Source organism: Emydura macquarii, unplaced genomic scaffold (genome assembly GCF_026122565.2).
Source record: "Emydura macquarii macquarii isolate MOO-44397 ecotype Brisbane River unplaced genomic scaffold, CSIRO-AGI_Emac_v2 contig_1876, whole genome shotgun sequence".
NCBI lineage: Eukaryota > Metazoa > Chordata > Testudines > Chelidae > Emydura > Emydura macquarii.
In genome coordinates this window covers 25,728,008-25,749,991 of record NW_027132013.1, presented here as the reverse complement: position 1 = coordinate 25,749,991, position 21,984 = coordinate 25,728,008, and the positions used below count along the sequence as shown (strand labels likewise).

At 36.9% G+C, this 21,984-nt stretch overlaps 1 protein-coding gene across 2 annotated transcripts in view; it reads left to right on the top strand.

Annotated features, from left to right (window-relative positions):
* Positions 1 to 21,984, top strand: part of EIF2AK4 (eukaryotic translation initiation factor 2 alpha kinase 4) — a 64,810-nt gene that overhangs the window by 23,704 nt on the left and 19,122 nt on the right. For both annotated transcript variants that reach the window (XM_067558018.1, XM_067558019.1), the window contains exons 13-31: positions 189 to 258; positions 1,461 to 1,544; positions 3,569 to 3,691; positions 4,102 to 4,206; positions 4,700 to 4,760; positions 6,026 to 6,105; positions 8,719 to 8,820; positions 9,396 to 9,446; positions 10,643 to 10,879; positions 11,498 to 11,573; positions 12,776 to 12,897; positions 15,660 to 15,709; positions 15,851 to 16,019; positions 16,535 to 16,651; positions 17,395 to 17,460; positions 18,076 to 18,246; positions 18,916 to 19,050; positions 19,138 to 19,245; positions 19,993 to 20,121. In XM_067558018.1, coding sequence (XP_067414119.1) covers positions 189 to 258; positions 1,461 to 1,544; positions 3,569 to 3,691; positions 4,102 to 4,206; positions 4,700 to 4,760; positions 6,026 to 6,105; positions 8,719 to 8,820; positions 9,396 to 9,446; positions 10,643 to 10,879; positions 11,498 to 11,573; positions 12,776 to 12,897; positions 15,660 to 15,709; positions 15,851 to 16,019; positions 16,535 to 16,651; positions 17,395 to 17,460; positions 18,076 to 18,246; positions 18,916 to 19,050; positions 19,138 to 19,245; positions 19,993 to 20,121 — 2,056 coding nt within the window. The remainder of the gene's footprint in view (positions 1 to 188; positions 259 to 1,460; positions 1,545 to 3,568; positions 3,692 to 4,101; positions 4,207 to 4,699; positions 4,761 to 6,025; positions 6,106 to 8,718; positions 8,821 to 9,395; positions 9,447 to 10,642; positions 10,880 to 11,497; positions 11,574 to 12,775; positions 12,898 to 15,659; positions 15,710 to 15,850; positions 16,020 to 16,534; positions 16,652 to 17,394; positions 17,461 to 18,075; positions 18,247 to 18,915; positions 19,051 to 19,137; positions 19,246 to 19,992; positions 20,122 to 21,984) is intronic.

The following is a 21,984-nucleotide window of genomic DNA, read 5'->3' as shown; positions in this document are numbered from 1 at the left end:
ATACTTTTGCAGCATTTAACTGCACAGTTGTGGTGCTTTTTTTGTCAGGAATGTAAAATCTTTCCATTCTAACCTCAGATTTTCTATGTTTATAGTAAATAACCTACTAATACCCTTGCAAAAGGAATGGTAAGTGTATTCATTAAAAATAGAGGCTCTGGCTTTTTTGTCTTTCTTTTTCTAAACAGACCAGCTGCAGATTCTGAAAGCGATATTATTTTTGATAATGAGGATGAAAACAGTAAAAGTCCATCTCTGGTAAATATAAAATTACTAAATACTGGAAGAACAAAAGGAGAAAAGTAACATTTGGAGGTAGGATATAAATTACAAACCACAGATCAATCATAAGGGATCAGTCTGGTTCTTGAATACAGGTAGGAACACCTTTTGGAGATCTTCCCTGAAAGCAAATACTACACACAACCAATGTGTATTGTAACATTAATAAAATAAAGAGAAAGCGGCCTCTTGCTTATAGATAGAAACTGGGAGTTAGGACTCTTATTTGCATTGAGTTAAATGAGACTACTCATTTGTAAAGTTACTCATGAGCACAGGTGCTTGCGAGTTTGGGGACATAATATTACGTAATTTGAATAGTTTAGCTCTGATTGCCAAAATTAAAGATGAATGCTTTTTATTATTTGAAAGCGGGGATGCTGAGCTGCTTTTAGATAGTATAAATCAAGGTATTTGATTGTAGCTTAAGTGGTTCTTAATTTAACAGTTGAAAAGGGGGGGAAGGATATTAATCAGATTAATGTGATTTTTAAGCTGCAGCCCCTCACCACTTGCTATGTGAAATCATTGCAGCATATCACTGGAATATCACTATGTTCCCAGTTTTTTGTAGCAGACCGCATTTGTGTCTAGTCCTAATGGTTGACGAGATATTTGACCTTAAATCTATCACTCTTTCCTCCTCCTATTTGTGCTCTTTTGGCACTGTGGATAGGTTGGATCAATGTAGCTTTCAGTCACTAACTTTGATATGATTTAAAAACACAAACTCCAGTGCAAAGCACTTTGGTCACTAAAGAATAGGTTTTTGTTATATTTTAGTAGTTTTATGTTATAGTTCACTAAATTGTAGGTTAACATTTTATTTTTAAAAGTATATTACTCATGCTTATTTTCCACGAATAATTTATTTTTAAAGATAAGGTAGTGTGAGGTACAGATTAAATCCAGATATTCCACTGTGTACCCTTTTTCTATTATTTGGTAATGATAAGGATATTTGTTAATATTTTGAAAATGAGATGAATGGGACATGTAATTTAGAAGCAATGTTAATGGATAGATGGCAGTTCTTCCTGTTTTACTATCCCCAAAATCCAGCCACAGAAAGTCATAATACAAGAATATATTCTGGCTATCCAAAAATGATTTGATGATTAAGGAACTGAACCCCTCTGTGTTAGCATAACTGTTTTGTTTGTGTTCTTGTGGCATAGGATGAAGAATGTCATCAAAAGAATAGTCACAGTGAAGAAGACTGCACCCCAGTGGCTCAGATAGTGCACTATCTGTTCATTCAGGTTAGACATCTTGTGTGGGCGGTATTTGGCTATGGAGAACAGCATGGTTATTAGATAAACCATACATCATGCAAACACAAATGTAATTGCTTTCTGTGTGTAGTTGGACAAGTAACCAAACAGAATCAAATTGCTGACATGAGACTCTGAAGATTACTGTTCCTTTAGTATATAAAACTAGGATGCTTTTTAAGCAAGATTTGGCCAATGAATGTGTGCATTCTTGTTAAGGAAGAAAGAATGTGAAATACATCATACCCATCAATGTAAATACAGTATGCAGACTTTTTAAAGCCTTCTTCTAAACTGAAAGGAGCAAACCGAGGTCAGTGGTCAACTGGAAAGCCCTGCCTAAGTAGCACTTAATAAGAGAGGGATCCATTTCCACCACAAGTGAGTTTGACATCACTTTTGCTTGCTGTTTCACTAGTAGTGATTTGCCCTGCCCTGATTGATGGGAGAGAGGTCTGCAGGGCATGTACCGGGAATAAAGATGTGACCCCCAAATGAAGTAGAGCTGAACGCTCCCACTTGAATTTGTTGCTACTATCTGTGATCAGATGAGATTAGGGACAATCCCTTGGCACACACTTAGACTGGTGCAAAAGCAACTTAATTTTTGTATGCCTGGGACACCTCTGCCTCAATTTTTTTAAAGAATTATGATCAACCTTTACTTCAGCAGGATTTCAAAAAGGCATGCCTGATCCCAAGTGATTGCATATATTGAAAAACATTAAGAAAGTATCTGATGTATTTTTAAGCTTCTTTTCATGTGATTTAGTAGATGAGAGCAAGGAGAGAGAGAATCATGGAACCAGTCAGCTGTCCAAGGATCACAGTTAGGGAACCATTAGGTTAAGGGGCTTTACAAAGCAATACAGTACATACTGGTACTACAGTGACCATGTAAGCAAACAAATCAGCCATTATATGTTTAGCTATATGTTCATTATATTATATGTTCAGCATGGTAAAAAGCACCCTATATGGGCTACAAGTACACTTAATAATGTATGCCATGACAATGGACCAGCTCGGTAAATGGCGGGACCTTCTGTTTTTTACTCAGACAGACAAAGACACACCCTTTGAGACCCTGCTTTATACACTGATACAAACATGTTGCATATTGCCCCTCTAACGTGTGTAGTTGCCACCCTCTGACGTGGTAAAATACTACCTTTTACCTTCTACCGGATGGTTCGGCCAAAACATTTTTATTCATCATACTGTCATTCTGAGGGGTTAGTAAGCCCTTGTTATCTCTGGGGTATTGGGATGTTTTGGTACCTTTCTGGAGTGTTTCTGCATGAGTGTTTTGTACCTAGTGCTTCTTTAGGAATGTGTGAATCCACTCTGTTCTTACCAGTTACTGCGAGCCTGCTAGCATTTACAGCATGGCTTTTGCTAACTTTGCTTTATAACAGCAGGGCTTGACTATTGCTTTAGCTTAGTCCTCAGGCCTCATACCTGGCCTGTTATACTAGGCCTCTTGTCTCAGGCACTCGCTTTCTATTACACGGGCCACTGTTGAAGGTAGGATATTGTACTAGATAGACCTCCCGTCTTCTCTGGTATGGCAATTCCTACGTGTATTTATATAGATATACATTGTTTTAATACAAGCAGTTAAAGAACTAAAGCAAAATCAGTCCAGAATTTTTTTAAAAGCCAGTTTTAAACTGGCATTTCTTCTAGACTAGAGTTCCACTAGGTGTTTTTTGTTGTTTTTAAATTTGAGGTTAGGGAGGGATTGATTTTTAAACATTTGTCAGTACAGGAATAACAGAAGTTGTGATAATATCTGTGAATGACAATACCATTGTTTTTTCTGGTAGAAATAATTCTCTCAGAAAATTCCAGATTGTTTAACATAACATTTACAGAGATATGGCATTATAAATTACTCCTGACTGCGTTTGTTTTTAGTACAGAGCTGATCATTAATATATTGACAGAGGAAATCTTCTGACAATTTTTTTTAAAACTAAAACTATCTTCTCTCTCCTTTGCATCTATAGATGGAGTATTGTGAAAAGAGCACATTACGGGACACCATTGACCAGGGATTGTATGAAGATACTAGTCGGCTTTGGAGACTTTTCCGAGAAATTTTAGATGGATTAGCTTACATCCATGAAAAGGTTAGTAAATGTTACAACATCCACACTAGTTAGTAACTCAAATCTATAAAATCATTTTTTTGTTTCACACCCATTCCCTTAGTTTCCATTTTTATATGGTTCTGAAATCGTGCATATCATAAACCTGCATTTTGAATTGCTCTAGACTTGTCTTGTTGTCACCACAGTTTAGTTAGTTTTGAGATACCTTATTTGGTATATAATGCCATTTGAAATTATTTTTAGCTGTTGGGCTCTAGCCTTCAAATATTTTCCCAGTATCAATCATTGATGAGTTAGTGGAATGCGTTGATACTGTATACAGAACCAAAAAGGGGGCTCCTTTTCTGATACTGTTTTATAGCCTCTTAAAAGAAGGATTTTTTTCTCTCAGCTCTTCTGATTCAAACTTTTTTTTATTATGTTAACAGGGAATGATTCACAGAGATTTGAAACCTGTGAACATTTTTTTAGATTTTGATGATCATGTGAAAATTGGTGATTTTGGTTTAGCTACAGATCACCCAGCATATGCAGTAAGTATTAAGTAAAATTAAGCTTTGCAACACACCATTTTAGCCATTACAGAAAGCAAATTAAATAATTTTAATTTGATATGGGAGTAACATGGAAAGGAAAGATCGCAATAAAAACTAATGTTGTTCAGCAGATTTTAATGTGCAGTCTATAATTGCTTTATCATTTCACTAGTGTATATTCTAGTGTAGGATTATAAAGAATTTGTGTTTACACATACATGTGCCAAAGGGTTAAATGCATTTCACACTCATTAATTGTGTAAAGTGTTGTCTAGAATTGTGGTAGTTGATCTTCAGAAGTTTAAGCCCAAATTTTCAAATTTAGTGGCCAAAAGTTACAACCTTATATTTGAATTTGGGGAATACTGGCTATTAAACAGTGAAAATGCTTTAGTCTAAAGAAGTTTTTTCAGTTAAGTCACTATACTCATTGCAGTCATGAAAATTATAAACTGTCTGACCTTTGTGTGTGTTTACTTTTCTGTTTCAGATAGACACTAAACAAGGAGAAGATCATTCAGAAAGCCATCTAGGAAAGTCTGATCCTTCAGGTAAGTACAAAAAATATTGTTTACTTTAACTGGTGCCAAGAAAAATCTTACATCAAACAGTGTTGCTTTGTGTATCCAAATGGGTTGAAATCTGCATCTATCCTATGCAAAGCAAAAGACCCCTTCTATAGTCAGGTTTTATTTATTTTATTTTGCACCACTATATCTGAGTGTGGGTGGGTGGGTGTTTAGGTTCCAAATCATCTGGCTTTGTGCAGAGATCCCAGCCTCTACTCCATGCTACGAGTAGAGCCCTGCACAGATACAAATATGTGGATCCGTGTCTGCTGGAATAAACTTTTACCCAACCTGCAATCCACCCTCTCTCTTTTAGATTTAACCATATGAGCACATTAGCTGTTTTGGAGTCAGCAGCCCCTCATCAGCTGTTGAGCCCCTGCTATCCCGAACAGCTGATCAGCCCCTTCCCCCTGCCTAAGGGCTGATCAGCCCCTTCCCCCTGCCTAAGGGCTGATCAGCCCCTTCCCCCTGCCTAAGGGCTGATCAGCCCCTTCCCCCTGCCTAAGGGCTGATCAGCTGCTCCAGCCCTGCCCCATCCGATCCGCAAGAAATGGTCCACAGATATCCACATCCGGGGATGCAGATATAAAGCGGGTATCCACAGATTTGTAGGACTCTAGCTATGAGCTGGAATAGCAGCTGCTGTCCTTTCATACCCTCTTTGCCAGGAGGTCATTGCCACTTGATCTACATAAAAGTGAATTCACTCTCTTTCTCAGCCTAACCCCATAAATCAGTGCAGATCCCATTTCTGGCCTGCATGGGTTGCAGAGATTCTTATGTAGACACTGCCTGTGCTTTCTCCCACCCTTCCCCCACCCATGCAGGACTTTTTCAAGATTTCAGTTGTACAAACCTCCACAGTGAGTTGAATTTCCCACTGTGTGTTGGGGGGAGGGGTGGGGAATTTTAATATGTTCTCATTTGATCTACCTTGTAAATATACTGAGGATGAATATAATGGAGTTTAATTTGGTTATGACTCTAGTCTTAGTATTAACATATTGCATCACAGTGTCAAAACGGAATCCTATAAAGAGAGGGTGTTTGGCATACAAGAAGGAGACATGCCCAAGTTGTACCTGTTTTGTCGATATATATGTAGGATATTTTACTTAATTTTCACAAGGATTGAATTCCCATTTAAAGAAGAGAGTAAAAGAAAGCTAAGCTTTCTTAACTATTTGATGCTGTATTCCACTTGCAGCTTCTCTGACACTAGTAATTTTTTTATATCCATACAGATAATTTGACAGGGATGGTTGGCACTGCACTATATGTGAGCCCTGAGGTCCAAGGAAATACTAAATCTACCTATAATCAGGTAATATGAAAATGACTTAATACAAGGGCATTATAAGAAAATAGCAGTAGAGGTTTCTGTTTTTAGTTGCATACTATATGATCTTTACCTGTTGTAAATAAGCTCTGACATCCATAGATATGATTTAAATGTAAAGGCTTAAAAGTTAAAAATGCCACAGGTCCTTACATATGCAGTAATTTTTTAAAATGTGCACAGTAACCATTTTAATGTGATTATTTGGGTAAGTTCATTATACTAATAAAATCAAGATACTAGTCAAAAGTTAGGGACATTTAGAAAAATTAATCGATTTAGAAGTACGCTTTGTCATCACTTGTTTGTTGAAAACAGAATTACCAATTTTGTGTTGACATATTTGCCAGGTGTAATTTATGAAGGTTTGTCACTCAAAAACGTTGCATTATTTCATATTCTTTTCTGCAGAATTCACAGTTAAGAGGATTTCAGTTAATTTCCATTTTCACTCGAGGTTATTGCAGAGAATGCCTTGCATCTGTTTTTACCAAAACAATTTTCATCTGCTAAATAAAATTACTTTGGGGTTGAAAACTTAACCTCACCAGCCACTGTGGGTACATCTACACAGCAGAAAAAAAAACCTACAATGGTGTGTCTCAGAGCCTAGGTCCACTGACTTGGGCTCACGTGGTGGGGCTTAACATATAGCAGTGTAGATGTTCCCACTTGGACTGGAGCCCAAGACACAATGATGCAGGAGGGTCTCAGAGCCCAGGCTTCAGCCTGAGCCTGAACAGCTACACTGCTGTTTTTAGCTCCGTAGCATGAACCCCACGAGCCCAAGTCAATTGACCCAGCTCTGAGATTTGCTGCCACAGGGTGTTTTTTGTTTTGTTTTGTTTGTTTGCTGTATAGATGAGTCTTTATGCACCTACATCAGTATTAGCGTTCATCTTGCAACAAACAATACAAATCCTTAATCAGAAAAGATAATTTTATATGTTGTAACACCTCTCTCCAGTTTAGGAGTAAGGTTATATTTTTGGGTGGGGGGGGAATCACAGTGAGGTAAAATGGTCCCAGTTTACTGATCTACTGGACTCCTAGTGTTGTATGATTTTTTGGCATTTATTTTTTTCTGCTAAACTAGAAAATGTAATTAAAAGATTGACATTTGTGTGTCAGGTTTCCTACACACAGACAGATAAAACCCCATGATTTCAGTGCATAACTACAGATTTGTGATTTTTCTGGACCTAATGCATCAGTATCCAATAATGATCAATGCCAGTTGGTATTTAAAACTTGAAGGTGAAACTGCCCTCCTGCCACATCCCAGGTTTGTGCCATTGCTGTCCGTGTGAATTACATAAGCATTTTGAGAGACTGATATTTGTTTGTTTACTTTTTGCATTTCTATCAGACAATAAACATAGATTGGCCAGTTTGACTTGCATTTAATCATTTTACCATATGTTTGACTTGGTTTCACAAGCACAGTGCTACCACATTTGGGTTTTAGACATTGCAGGAGAATATTTATTTGTTCAAAAATTGTGTTTTATATTTAAATTTAAAAAAAACTCATGGAAACATTTCTGTTTCTTAGGTTTTGTAAAAGCTTGACAGAATAGACATTTTGCCCCAACTTTGGCCAATTTTATCAACTGACATTTTCATTAAAGAAAATCCTTGAGAATTAGGGAAGAGTATTTATTAACATACAAAAAAAGATGATGATTTTGAGGGGGTTTTTACTAACATAAGGCGGTGGAAAATAATCTCTTAAAAGCAGCCCCAAAACACTTGCTGGAATTCTCTAACTTTTATAGGACTATATTCTGAAAGGTGCTGCAACTTTTGCTGGAATCAATGAGAATTGCAGGTGACTGGCCCTTCCTGAGATGTGGTCAGTAGTTTGTCATGCTAGTTAGAAAATGCTTTGTTACCAAAATATATCTTTCCCATAATTACATTTTAGACTTGCATATGTACATCTGAAAATGTACATGTCTAAAAATGGGTTTGCACTATGTCCTTTGATTAAAGTAGGCAATCATTTAGTAGGACTAAAATATGAGAATTAATGATGTGGCTAAAGAATAGGCAAACTGCTAGCTTTAGAAATATGAAAATGTAATTGCTGATAGAGTTGGGCAAAAATGGACTGCAGCAGTGTAAGTGTACACAAAGCGACATCAAAAGAGAACAAAAAGAAGTATGCTTTTTCTTTTGATGGAGGGGTGACCAAGTCCTTCTCAGAGCACAGAAGAGCCCTCTTGCAAAGGAGGACAAGATGCAGCTCCTTCTAGGGATTTAAAATTGAGAACAAGTATCAAGAGTAGATAGATAAACAAAGATCCTGTTTTCACACAGGTGTGGTTCGAGAGAAGAAATATGTGGTGCAGTGTATAAGCAGAATATTTTCTAAATAGGAATGTTTTCAAAGTAAAACATACTTCCTACCTCATTAATGTGTTTTCTCCTGACCACACTCTCAAGATTGTGAGCCACACACGTACAGTAGTAATGGGGCCATATAAGTAACTAGAATAGAATGGAAAATACGTTCATTTTTGTCTGTTAAGTTACTATCATCATGGATCAGAAACACATCTTTTAGGCTTACTACTTGATTTTTTTGTTCCCTAGAAAGTTGACCTTTTCAGTCTGGGTATAATATTCTTTGAGATGTCCTACCATCCCATGAGTACTGCATCAGAAAGGATCTTTGTTCTCAGCCAACTAAGACTAGTATGTATAAATGTTGGAGAGGTTGGGGGGAGGAAGTCCATCAAATACTTTATTGAGTAATAGAGCAGAAAAAAGTATGCAAAATATTGACTATGCTTTATATTGTAACCAAATGTTTGAAGTTTTTTTTATAGTAAGCTAAAGAGAGGAAATTATATACTTCTCACATGAAAGAAAATTGGGGTTTTCAGTGTAATCCCTATTAACCCGTTGTGGTATTTGTCCCTTTCTAGTGACGGGACCATATATTTGGTTTGCGTCAACTGTTGCCTCTAGGTTTATAGAAGCACAAGAATAAGAGGCTCACATCCAGAAGGTTCTCACTGAGAGGGTTTGGGGCCATGGTTGTGTCTTGTAAACTCTTATTCTGTGTGCTACAAAGCACCATATAAATGCTTATGAATAATAATAGAACATTGTCTTGGCAATCTTAACTATAACAGCCAGCTAAATTTTTTTGCTTTGAGTAATAAAAATATCTAGACTTACTGTTTCTGATATATACATGTTTTAATAAGGTTAGCTTGCTCAAGTTTGCGTCCTCATTCTAATTCAAATATATTTATCTTTTTTAGCCTGCTATTGAATTTCCAAAAGACTTCGATGAAGTGAAACATAAAGAGCAGGTAATTTTATAGACATTTTAATTATTAGGTGTTCTCTGTTAAGAAATGTTAATGACTATTTTTTCACTTCATTTTAAATTAGTAATCTCTGCCAAGTCATCACATGATACTGGAACAAAGTAAAAAGAAAACTCAAAAGGCTAAAGCAATTAATACAACTGACATTTAAATATATTTAAAACACAAAGTTCCTGAGGTGCAGTCATAATGGATTAACAAGCTACATAGTTCGTTGGCGTGTCTTTTAAACTCTGAAGGACTATTATGACACTAGGTTCAGACAAATTGAAGCTACACTGTACAGCAATTAATTTAACCTTTGAAAACTCTTTGTTTCAAACACAGTGGGTGTGTTATAGAAAAAAAGATGTGTACAGTGAAATGATAGCTATAAGTTGTGACCAGGGGTAGTGGCCACTAGTGGTGCATTCTGGCAGCTGGGGACAGCTGGAGCTTAATGGATTCAAACATTATCTTAGGTTTTTATAGCCCCATTTATCTCGATCATGCCTCTACTGTATGGGCCAGGAGTGGAAGCCATGGAGATACTATGCTTTCCTATACATCATTTGGAGATTTTCTTTACACTAGGAGAGTCCCTGGGTAGCCAATAACACCAGCTTTCTGGCTTCTTTGCCCTGCTGCACAGTGCTCTGGCTCTTTGTTAGAGCATTATAAAATGTTTATCTTTTGGCAGCAGTTTACTAAAAGAATCCCAATACTTGAGGTTATAACAAATACCCAACAAATGGAATCCTATCAGCCAGTAAGATTCTCGCTTTTATATCAGTGTTTTATAAATCCTTGTTGCATGTTTTTACTGCATATCTTCTGTAAATTAATATAATAGTATCTTACTTTACATTATATTGAGTTTTTGCATTCTTTTGTCTGTTATGAAATTGTTATACAACATTCCAAGAGTCTTGCCTGGGGGAGAATAAATTTTTAGTGATACGAGTATCATATTATATCATATCCATATATATATTAGTATAATATCTCAGTAAAAGATATTCAAAACTAATGAGGAAAGAATAATTTTGCCTACAAGGTTCAAATACTACTGAAAGTTTTTGTTACGTGAGTATCTTACTGACATGATAATGTAACTGATAATGCTTACTTAGATATTCATACCATGAGATGTTTTTAATAGGAGTTAAATTAGTAATATATTTTGGTTTAATTTGCAGAAAATAGTTATTAGTTGGCTGTTGAACCATGATCCTGCAAAACGACCGACTGCTGTGGAGCTGTTAAAAAGTGAACTCCTCCCACCACCCCAGATGGAAGAATCTGAGCTTCATGAAGTGCTTCATCATACCTTAGCAAATGTAGATGGGAAAGCCTACCGGACTATGATGGGCCAGATATTTGCACAACGCATCTCTCCAGCGATGGATTACACCTATGACAGCGATATGTTGAAGGTTAGTTTTAAATTGATTTTTAATTAACTCCAGCCAAGAAAATGTAGATGTAACTCAGCTCAAAACCAGTTCTTCATAATGTTTTACCTCCGTGCTTAGCATCCCTTTATAAACTGATAATTTAATATCATTGGCCTGATGTCTCCAATCTAATTCATATCCTGTTCCCCATCTGAGTTTCACATATTTAGTGAAGAATTAAACTAAATTTGGCTGTGGCAACAAATGGCCACAAACCTGTATGCATATGATCGCTTCTTACTCTTAACTATTACAATAGTCATGATACTCACATCTAAGTGTTTTTGTTTTGGGGCACCAGCTGTTTCTACACTGTCAGACAACCCCTTTTAATAGCTGCAGCCAAGATTTTCTTCCTCTTATTCTAAAATACCTAAAAATATTATTCTAAATGTATTTTGTTTCCTTCTTTCTGTTACACTTTTTAACTATTAATCAAAATGTATAATGGGAATGTCATGTTTGGAAAGAATAAGGACATTATGTTGTATATAGTGTTTGTGGTGGTTTGTTATGGTCATTTGAATTATATGTTGTTATCTTCTGTGTTTGAATATACTTAAATGTTCCTTATTTTGGGGTGGCTGTTGTTTTCAGGGTAGTTTTTCAATTCGAGCAGCCAAGATACAGCAGCATGTATGTGAGACTGTCAGCCGGATCTTTAAAAAACATGGTAGGTTTATGTGCAGATGTTGTTGTTCCTTTTGTTTTTTCCTTACTCAGAAAATGGTATTGAATAGATTTGAGAGACGATGAAATGTTTTCACTATTAACAAACTAAACACGAGGTTGCATGAGACGATAGATGCATATTTAGAACTTTGGCCTTCATTTTGGCTTCCATTGAGAAACTGGTTTGACATCTCAATTATTAATCTACCATAAATGGAATATGATGACGATTTCAAATCTTAGTCCATGTAAATCTTTGTTTTTGAATGAATACTAAATTGTTGTGTTATGATGACCAATACTTCAGAGCTTTTATAGGATAAGGAATGCTATATGGATATTATTTTAGGTTAACGTAGACCAAAGAAAGACAGTGATAGATAAAACTTGTGAAGGCTAGTTCAAAGAAATGGGGGGGAAATCCATTAAAATGTTGGAAAATTTTGAAACTTTTTCAGTCACATTGTTTGTAACTCTCACTTGTTGGATTTTCTATGAAATTATTTCTAGAAAGCAAAAATAGAATTTTTTAAACATTTTTGAAATTGTTAAAAATTGATCAGTTCTTATCATATGGCTAATCTGACCAATCAGTGACAACCTGACAATGAGAACCAGAAACCAAAACACATTAAGGCAAACAACCAAGTGGCTATTTTTTTTTTAATTGAAAGCGTGTCATATTTTTGAAAATTTTCTTAAACCATAATTTAAGAGAAATCTTCATGTTTTCACAAAATATTCTGTTTTCAAGAAACATCTCTAATATCTCACTTGCTGTGGCTGAATCCATATTTTCATGGGCACATACTTCTTTGCTCAAAAGTATTTTTAGAGCTGAAACAAATTATTTTCAGGAGGAAGGGAACCTTTTGTGGAACCTGGAGGTTGAAGAGGGAGGAAAAACTGATGGTGATTACACAATTCTATCAAGGGTGGAATTCATCTGTGAGATTTTCTAATTAGCCTCACACACCTCTTCCTCCTGCCCCCTCCCAAGAAACAAATAAGAAAGGTATTACTTAAATCTCTGTTTATTCATAGACCCCAAAATTAATCTATTTCTAAAGGTAACAGATTTTAAACAAATATTACTTAAAAAGATTCTTATACACGTGGAATTTTGATTTTTTTTCTTTTTAATTGACTTCTGAAGAGAGGGTGCAACCTCTATTTGAATTGTGTTTTACCAATTTTGCATAGGAGCTATCAAGCTGCATACCCCATTGCTAATGCCTAGAAATAGGAAACTGTATGACCATAATGAAGCTTCATATTTCATGGATCACAGTGGGATGCTGTTGATGCTTCCTTATGATCTCAGGGTAAGTAGTATACACTTTATAGTTTAAGCTAGTGGGTTTGGGGAATGTTATAATTTCTGTTATTGTCTTTGATTCACTAATCAAGATTTAGGCACAGGTTTCTCCCAACACTCAGGCATCTGATTGCACAGTGTCTATCCCTTTTTTCTTGTTTGCCAATCTGTCTTCTCTACCCGGAGTTGATGACATTTCCAGAACTGATAGAGAGGACAGAAAAAAATGGCCACTTGAAAAATGTAACCTTTGCAAGTGAGCCTTCTTTTTGTATCATAATTGAACTTCACCCACAACTCCAGGGAGTGTGTCCAATCAGAATTGTGCCTGCACTTGTCTCCAAGAGTAAGCATCACAACAGTCACAAAAATGAACTGTAGTACAAAGAGTGGAAGTACACTGAATACTGAAAAAGCATTGCTACTTTTTCCATACTTAAAACATTTTAAAACAATTAAATTTAAGAAAAAAATGCTACGCTATAAATATAGCGGATGATAGTGGTGTAGTAGATTTTTTTCACTTGTGCACATGTGAGGGAGAAGACTTCATAACTCAACTTTTTAATGGATCTTTCCTTCACACTTATGACCCAGTGAAAATAACTGCATCCCACTTCCTTTCTTCTTCAGAAGTGGCAGTTACATACGTACTGTATGCATGTAGCTGCCATCACCCTGTTGTTGCTACCGCCTCTGTTGTCCATTGGTAATTTTATCCTTGTATACTCACAACTACTCTCAATAGTCATTGTTCTGGCCACAGCAGGAGAAAGACAGAAGGCAATGGATGTGGTTTAATTAGACTGCAAATTTATTCACTTCACATACCTGGGAATACAGTGAATGACATCATTATTTTCGTAATTGTTTTTGCCTATTTGGAAGGGCTGCTGTCAGCCCTTCCCAGTGTGCTCCCAGCCCATTTCTGGGAACCTGCTACGCTACCCTCCCCTCCTATGAGTGTGAATGGGGAAAAAAGGGGGGGGTCATCTCCCTGCTGTACCAAACATTAGGAGTCCCAACTCTGCCTTCCCCATCCCTGAAGGGATGCCTTCTCCTAAATTCCCCTCCAAACCCAGTTTATCAGAGAATTCTGTCCCTGCAATAACAAGTACCTGCAGTGGACACCTGCCACAAAGAGGCACCATCATTTAGCTTGGCTGCCTCCCCACAGCCCAACTGCTATGAGAAGGGCCTTCTCCAGAACTGCCCAGGATATAAATACCCCCACCTCTAATCAGTGTCCCCCACTTAGTCCAACCACTTCCTGCTCCTCCTTGCTCTATTCAGGTACATTTTCATTGCTTCCCACCCCAACTCAGTTGCAGAGTGGCTCCATTAAAAGAGCAACAACCCCTTTTTTTCTGGTCAGCTGGAAAAAGACCCACCGTGTTCGGGTGCAGGAAGCACATTCTGTGATACTGTTTCCAAGAGAGACTGCAGTATGTGCTGAGGAACTGGTATGCCAACAAAGTTACCTTCACCTTTCTCTGCCTCCAGTAAGATGACAGATTTTCTTCAGCATTTCCAGGCAGCAACAGCTTCAGAGATGTCAGACACCCAATTCAGTTTGGCTTAAACGAGGTTTTGTTGGTAGTTTTATAGAAACTGAAGGAAAATAAAGGAAAATGACAGCATATTGCAAGATTATCTTGCCTGTAGTTTGTGAGATGTTATGGATAAATCTCTCTCCCTGCCTGGGAAGGTTACAGTAGAAAAGACAGGCTCCTCTCCTCCTACGATTGTCTGTGTGCAGTCCCCACCTTCCAGTTTTAGGCTCTCTTTCTCTCATGTGACAGTGTCTGAACTTTACTCAAGAATGGTCAGCTTCTTGTTGAGACTATCTGAAGTTTGTCATCTGGAAGTATTCACTTTTCACCAGGTCTTGCATATATGCCTGTTAGCTGTTTAGCTTTTGTGCCTAAAGACTGCATGGCAATTCCAAGAATCCTTGGGTGTTATTTTTCTCACTATATCTACTGTGTAACATCATGGCTGCTAATCATATTAGATCAACAAAACATGCACTGTCTGACTACAGCTGGTCTTTTACTTTGCCTATGTCACTCTTCTATCTTTGTCTCCTCTGTAGTTATTAACCAAAATATTTTTTGCAGTTTTGTCAGTTACATATTTAAGTGCCTTGTACCCAATGTCCAGTTTATATTTTTAAAAGTACAGTGAAACAGGCTAGAGACTTCTTTAGTGTTTTCCTTCAGTAGTGCAAGTTATAACATCTAATTCTGCCTTTGTTACCCCGGCTTCAGGCCAGTGTGATGCCAATGGTGTAATAAAAGGAAGAATCCGACTAAGTGCTGTCTATACTCTAAGGGCCTCCACAATTTTGATCTCTTTGTTGGAATGAGTGTTTTCCTAAGATATGTTTTGGTTACAGAAGCATTGACTGAATTTGGCAGCTTATAACCTCTTCTGTGTTCCTGGAAATTGGGTTTTGTTAACAGCACACAAACAATCTTGGTTAGTATTCCTTTTTTTGCTAGATCCATATCCACTTTTGCAGTGCTTTCTTCCTATGTCGGCATAACTGAGTTCTCCCCCACTCAAAGGGTGAACACCATTTTTCTGAAAGGTACACCAAAGATACTTAATACCATTTAACTGTAACAAATATACATTTTTCTGAGACACTATTACAGACAGGAGAATAAAGGTGTAACTTCATGATGCATAATTCAGCATTATCCTGGGAGCATGTCAGAATGAAGTTATGCATATTTGTCTCAACCGCCTTTTTTGTGTTTTCAGATTCCTTTTGCAAGATTTGTAGCTAGAAATAATATATCAAACATGAAAAGGTAAGAAAATGGCTGGGAGGAATTATGTCTCATCCAAATACGACTAATAATCACCTGTTGAACATGTAACTTTGTACTATGACTAAGTAAATGACAGCACTGAATGTAGTGTATTGATTCCTTCTTTGGTGTTTTCTGTAGATATTGTATAGAGCGTGTATACAGAACTCGGAAGTTAGACCGTTGTCACCCCAAAGAACTCCTAGAATGTGCATTTGACATCATCACTTCCACTGGAAACAGCTTTTTACCTATTGCAGAAACAATCTATACTATTTCTGAAATCATCCAAGAATTTCCAGTACTACAGGTTGTTCCCCCATCCTATCTCCTTGACTAATGGACAGTTTTCATTCTATGAATTTTTTTTAACCATAAAAGGCTGTTTCATTAGAGAGGAAATTGTAAATAAGGAAGTATGTAGGCAACAATGTCTAGAAAAAGACTTTCTCAACTTCTAACACACTAAATATTTCCATGTTTTGTCTTTTGATAAAACTTGAAAACTAAGTCAGTATAATATAAACTGTAAATGAAAAATGTTTTGCGAGTGCAATTTCCAATGAATAGTCTGTTTGCAATATATAAACTATTGAACACTTTTTTGCCACACTGTTTGAAACAATGGCTATCTTCTTTCAGGTGTGGGTGAGTTTATCTCTTAATCCTGACATTAAAGGTATCATGAAATAGCACAGATACCGTTAGTTCTGTAGTATGCAGAAGGGAGTTAAGGTGTGGGGGAGATTCAGAGTTAGTCATGAGAAACAAAAAAGCTATTTTACAAATTGGAATGCCAATAAAACATATTTTTCCCTCTGTTAGGAAAGAAAATATAGTATTTACTTGAACCACACTGCTTTATTGAAGGCTATACTCTTGCACTGTGGGATACCGGAAGATAAACTCAATCAAGTCTACATCATTCTGTATGATGCAGTGGTAAGATATTAACGGCTTATGCAGAGATCAGTTCAGTTACTGTAAAGTGCCTTATTAATTATAGATCCATCTTTAAATATGAATAATAATACTTTGGTAATTTACCAGGGAGCATTTTAACCATACATTAAAAGTGATTGATTATTCCAGATTATCAGTTTGTATTAAAGCTTTATCTGCTACCTCTTTATAGGAGAATTGTTATCTTAAAACACATATTTGGTGGGGGGGAATTCTTACCTATGTGACTAAAAACATTCTAGATTGTTAAAACTGAAAACATTACATTCAAATATATTTTTATTGTTTTATATTTTGCTTTTACTTCACACAGTTTGATCAGAGAAAATGGATTAGTCATTTTCATTTGTGAACACTAGAAAAGAATGTTTAAATCCCAGCAAAGAACATCCATGGATAGTTTTTAACTTCATGAAAAAATTTCTGTTTAGCATTAGGTTTTATATTTTTTTTAAAGCAAAAGTTGAATTTTAAATAGACTTTTTTTTACCTGTAAAATGACCAAACCAAAAAAAGGAATCACTGAGAGACAAGTAAACATTTTGCCATTGTTTATAGTGATATTTCAGAGAGTAATTGATTGAGGATGGGTACATCGAAGGGGGAAAAAGGTAATCAAGCTGTGATATTAATTCTTGTCTCAAATAATTAGTAAACTTTTTTTCTCAAAACTGAATTTTCTAAAAACATGCTACAATGTAATGTTTTTTGTCGTACTTTAGACTGAAAAGTTAACAAAAAGAGAAGTGGAAGCCAAATTTTGTAATCTTTCTCTGTCATCTAACAGTGTAAGTAGTTCAACACTACACATTGTATGTTTATTTCCCTATAAATTGTTATAAGTCTGTAGTACTTATTTACCATGAAACCCATTAAAACCTCAGCTAAGAATATGCCACTCATGGTACAGATATAATGCCACTGCATTTGCGGTTGAAATGGCATTGATCTCTTTGCTGTCATACCTCCTTGGAAATGGTATAAATTATCTCTTTCAGTGCTGCTATTTTCTGGGTTTCTCCCTTCTTTTTAATGTTTTGTGTTTCAGATCATGCAGATGCTCAAAAGGTAAATGGAATATTGTAGACTGAGATTTCCAAATGAAAAACGTGTGAGATACTGAATAGTATTAAGCAAAGTTAGGTGCATGAATATAAGGAAGGTTTGAGATAGATCTTCACCATCCAACTTTTTGATGTCCTGATTAGGGGTTTTTATATTTTTATGTTTTATGTTTCTACTTCCTCCCTCCTACTTCCTTAAATTATTAAGCAGAATTAGTTAGTTCTGCAAAACAAGTATAAATTGTAAATCTTTAGCCACAAGAAACCAAATACTGTGTTGCTGTTCCTATGCCTTCTATTCAAGCATATTTATGGTATTGCATCTGTGTATATTTTCAGCTTTGTCAACTGTACAGATTTATTGAGCAGAAGGGAGAGTTGCATGATTTAACCCCGTTGATAAACACAATGATAAAACAAAAAACTGGTGTCACCCAGCTGGTAAAGCATGGCATGAAAGATCTGGAAGAAGTCATGAGCCTCTTAAAGAAGCTTGGTATAAAACTTCAGGTTTGTAAAACACTCGGATTATAAATTAATTGATTTATGGCTCTGTACCCCTGCTCACTCTTCATAAACTTTTCCCCAGGGACCAATACATTGATAGTCTGAAGAACAGAAAAAGCACCATAAAATTGTGATACAGTATATGATAAACACTAATAGTGGCCCTTGTGTTTAGATCCTCACTTTCAGAATAGGACCTGTATCAATCAGAGATCTTCAGCTGAAGAATACTTATATCTGTGTAATTGGATTATTTTAGTTGCATTCTTAGCGTAAAAATAATTTTCTCTACATACATATAACTGAAAGCGTAGGGGCTTCTCTGAAAATTTTAAAATAAATTTTATATTTTGAAAATTTTAAAATGTATAAAATGCAAATGGTAACAGTTGGAGTAGCTCTTTTTCTCTACAGGCTTGCTATTTAGGACTTATACACAGGTCTGCGGTAGTTCATGTCCTCTTGTGATGCTTTAGATTTAAGACATTCTTTCTTCTCTCAGATTTTTTGGCTGAAACTGTCTTTTCAGGGAGCAGTATTTTAATCGCAGCCTTAAATCTCCTTAAAACCAGAGGAAGAAATGCTGATGTGTACGTTTTAATACTTTACAATTGTTTAACTAAAACTGGTTTAAGACTTAGTGAGGACATAATATTCATTTTTGTTTTACAGGTGTCGATAAATTTAGGACTGGTTTACAAAATGCAACAGCATAATGGAGTCATCTTTCAGTTTATAGCATACATCAAACGCAGACAAAGAACTGTGCCTGAAATTCTTGCAGCTGGAGGCAGATATGATCATCTGGTGTGTATACTTTAACCTTTTTTTTTTTTTTTAGATGGATATGTTTTTTTGATATCTTACTAAAAGCATTGTTTCTTGTCTTTTCAGATTCCACAGTTTAGAGGGCCGCAAACAGTAGGACCTGTTCCTTCTGCTGTTGGAGTCAGTATAGCTATAGATAAAATAACTGCTGCGGTTTCCACTATGGAGGACTCTGTAAGTTTCAGTTCTGTTTCATTCTTATTTCTGTCATTTCAGTAACCTATATTGCCTGACTATCTGTGGCTACATATTAAGAGGTTCAGATGTGTCTCAGAATAATTCCATACTAAAATAGACAGAAACCTCAAGATATAGTGCATTTTATTTTGGGTTTTTTTTCCCCCATCTATGTAGATTTTTAAAAAAAATTATAATAAAAAAAATTGATAAACTGAAATGTAATGCGTGGCTTGTTTAATTGAATAAAGTTCCTTTTGAAATTTATTCGGTGATTCAGATCTGTGAAAGGGAAAAATATCTTTCCCCCATTCTTCCTTGAAACAAGTATATAGTCATGTTCTCCCCCTTATGATTTTTTTTTGTCTCTAAGCCCTTTGTTTCTTTATGAAATTGGCTTTTCTACATAAGTAATATAACAATTAATTTCAATCAGCAGCAGAATGTATATATTTTTAATCCTTCTTTGTGAAAAGGTAAATTAACATTGCTAAATGGGTAGGAGGCAAAGCCAGATAACTCACTGGTTTAGGCTTTGCAAGAGCTTTATCTGTAACAGGGCAAGATTTGCTGAAGTGCTTAATTTAAAAAATGCTTAGTAATGAACCATCTCCTAATCTCTGCTTAATTTGCTTGAAAAGCAACACAATAATGTATTTGTTCTCCAGGAATTTAACCATTTTTACACCTGAAAACAAGCTCTGGTTGCTCACATTGCCCCTCTCATTTCTACGGTTCTTCCAGGTTACTATGGGCGCTTGTGACCTGTTGGTTGTGAGTGTTGGGCAGATGTCAATGGCGAGAGCCATCAATATCATTCAAAAACTCTGGACTGCAGGAATTCCAGCTGATATCATGTATGACTGGTCCCAGGTAAAGAGTCAATCTACATATTTGTTAGCTATATGTCAGTTTCATAAAGGCTGGTATTGCTGAAGCAGCCCCTTAGAGGTTATTCATTTATCAAATCATAATATTGAGCAGCTGGGTGCAATTCAGCTATCCTTAAATCAATGAAGATTACCTTTGCTTTTATAGTATTTATCCTCTGTAGCTCTCATCATCTTTATTTTGCAACACAGACAGGCTAGGTGATGTGCCCATGGTTACTCACCAAGGGCATGATACATAGCCCACTGAAGCCAGTGGAAAGACTCTTACTGAATTCATTGGGCTTTGGATATGTCCTGAGTCAGGGTCAACAGTGAAAGAACCAAGTCTCCTGATTCCATGTCCACTGGATTATGCTGCTTCCGTGGGTTGACGCATGTATTGGAGACAGCTTTATTTATAAAGCACCCAAGGTTCTGGAGATCCTGACATAAATCTTCCCAAAACATGTATTTACCAACACACATCAACAATATGAAAACTAAGTATACTTTTAACACCCCCCCCCCCCCCAAAAAAAAAAAAAAAAAGAAAGAAAGAAAGAGGAAGTCATTCATAGGAGGAAATGGAAATGGTCTAAATATGGGGCTAGTAATAATGAAAAACACCTTTTTGGGGAGAAAGTTTTCATATATTGTTTAGAAGTGGGAAGGGAGGGACTAACATGGCTGCGAGACAGGAGCATATTCTGCGACCAGGCCCACTGATGGAAGGGATAGATCCATGGGTGGTGGGTGAAACTTCCTATCAAAGAGGCAAACTCCCCATCCTGCTTCTTTCACCTGCAGCCTTTGCACCAGGCCCCACTGCCGTGTCCCTTCTCCCCCTGTCCTCCCTCCCCCCACCACTGCTTACTGCGTCCCTGCTCAGCCCCCCTATTGTCACTTGCCACCTTGGGGGAAGGGGAGTGTGGAAGAGGGCGGAGGGAGGGACACAGCGAGTGGCAGAGCCAATGGGGATGGGGATTCAGTGGCGAGTGGGCTGAGTGGGGCGAAGGGGGCGGGGCCTGGGGCAGAGCATGGGTAGGCTGTGAGCAAGGCCTTGGGCGGAAAAGGTGGGACGGGGAGCTAGCCTCCCCAAGGAGAAGTTTCACCTGCTGCCCATGGTCATAAACCTCAGCCATCCCTTTCTGGGGGGGAGGGCACTGACTGTTCCGCCCTGGAGCCTGGAATTGCTGTTGATAGGCCTGTCTGCGCCCCAGTCACCATTACAGTAGGGTAATGAAGTTGTTGCACCAGGACTGCAGACAGGACTGTTGGATTACTGACCTAAAAACATTCCTTCTGGAAGTGTCATCACAGCATTAGTCTCTTTAGGTATTCCAGGGCTGATTCCTGGAAATGTTACTCATATTTAAGGACTCTCCTCATTCCCTCACAACAAGCCCATTTTGGATGGCTTGTCTGGAAAATCTTCTGTAAATCTTACGTTTTAGTAAAATATTTTTTGTTATTCTAAAAAAAAAAAAAAGAGAGAGAGAGAAAAATCCCAAAAAATCAAGCCCAAACTAGCATAGATAGTCAGATGATGGGACAATAAACAAAGTACTTAAGCAATTTACAGCCCTCTGGACAGTTTGTCAATCTGGTTCAGTTTATTTATATATATGCTAAGTGGTGAATGTCAAAGGAAATGCTGTGGAGTTGCCCATTCTCTCAAATTTAGTCAGCTGTGCTTCTGCACACTCAGAATGCTCCACAGCATCGAGTTCTGAGCCATTTAGCTGCCTTGCTGACATTATAGTAGGCTATAGCCTTAGTATCATCAACAATTTCCCTATTTTTTCCTGCATCTGGCTATATGCTGTTGAAATGCAAGTATAACTGCTGGTTAATGACTTGACCT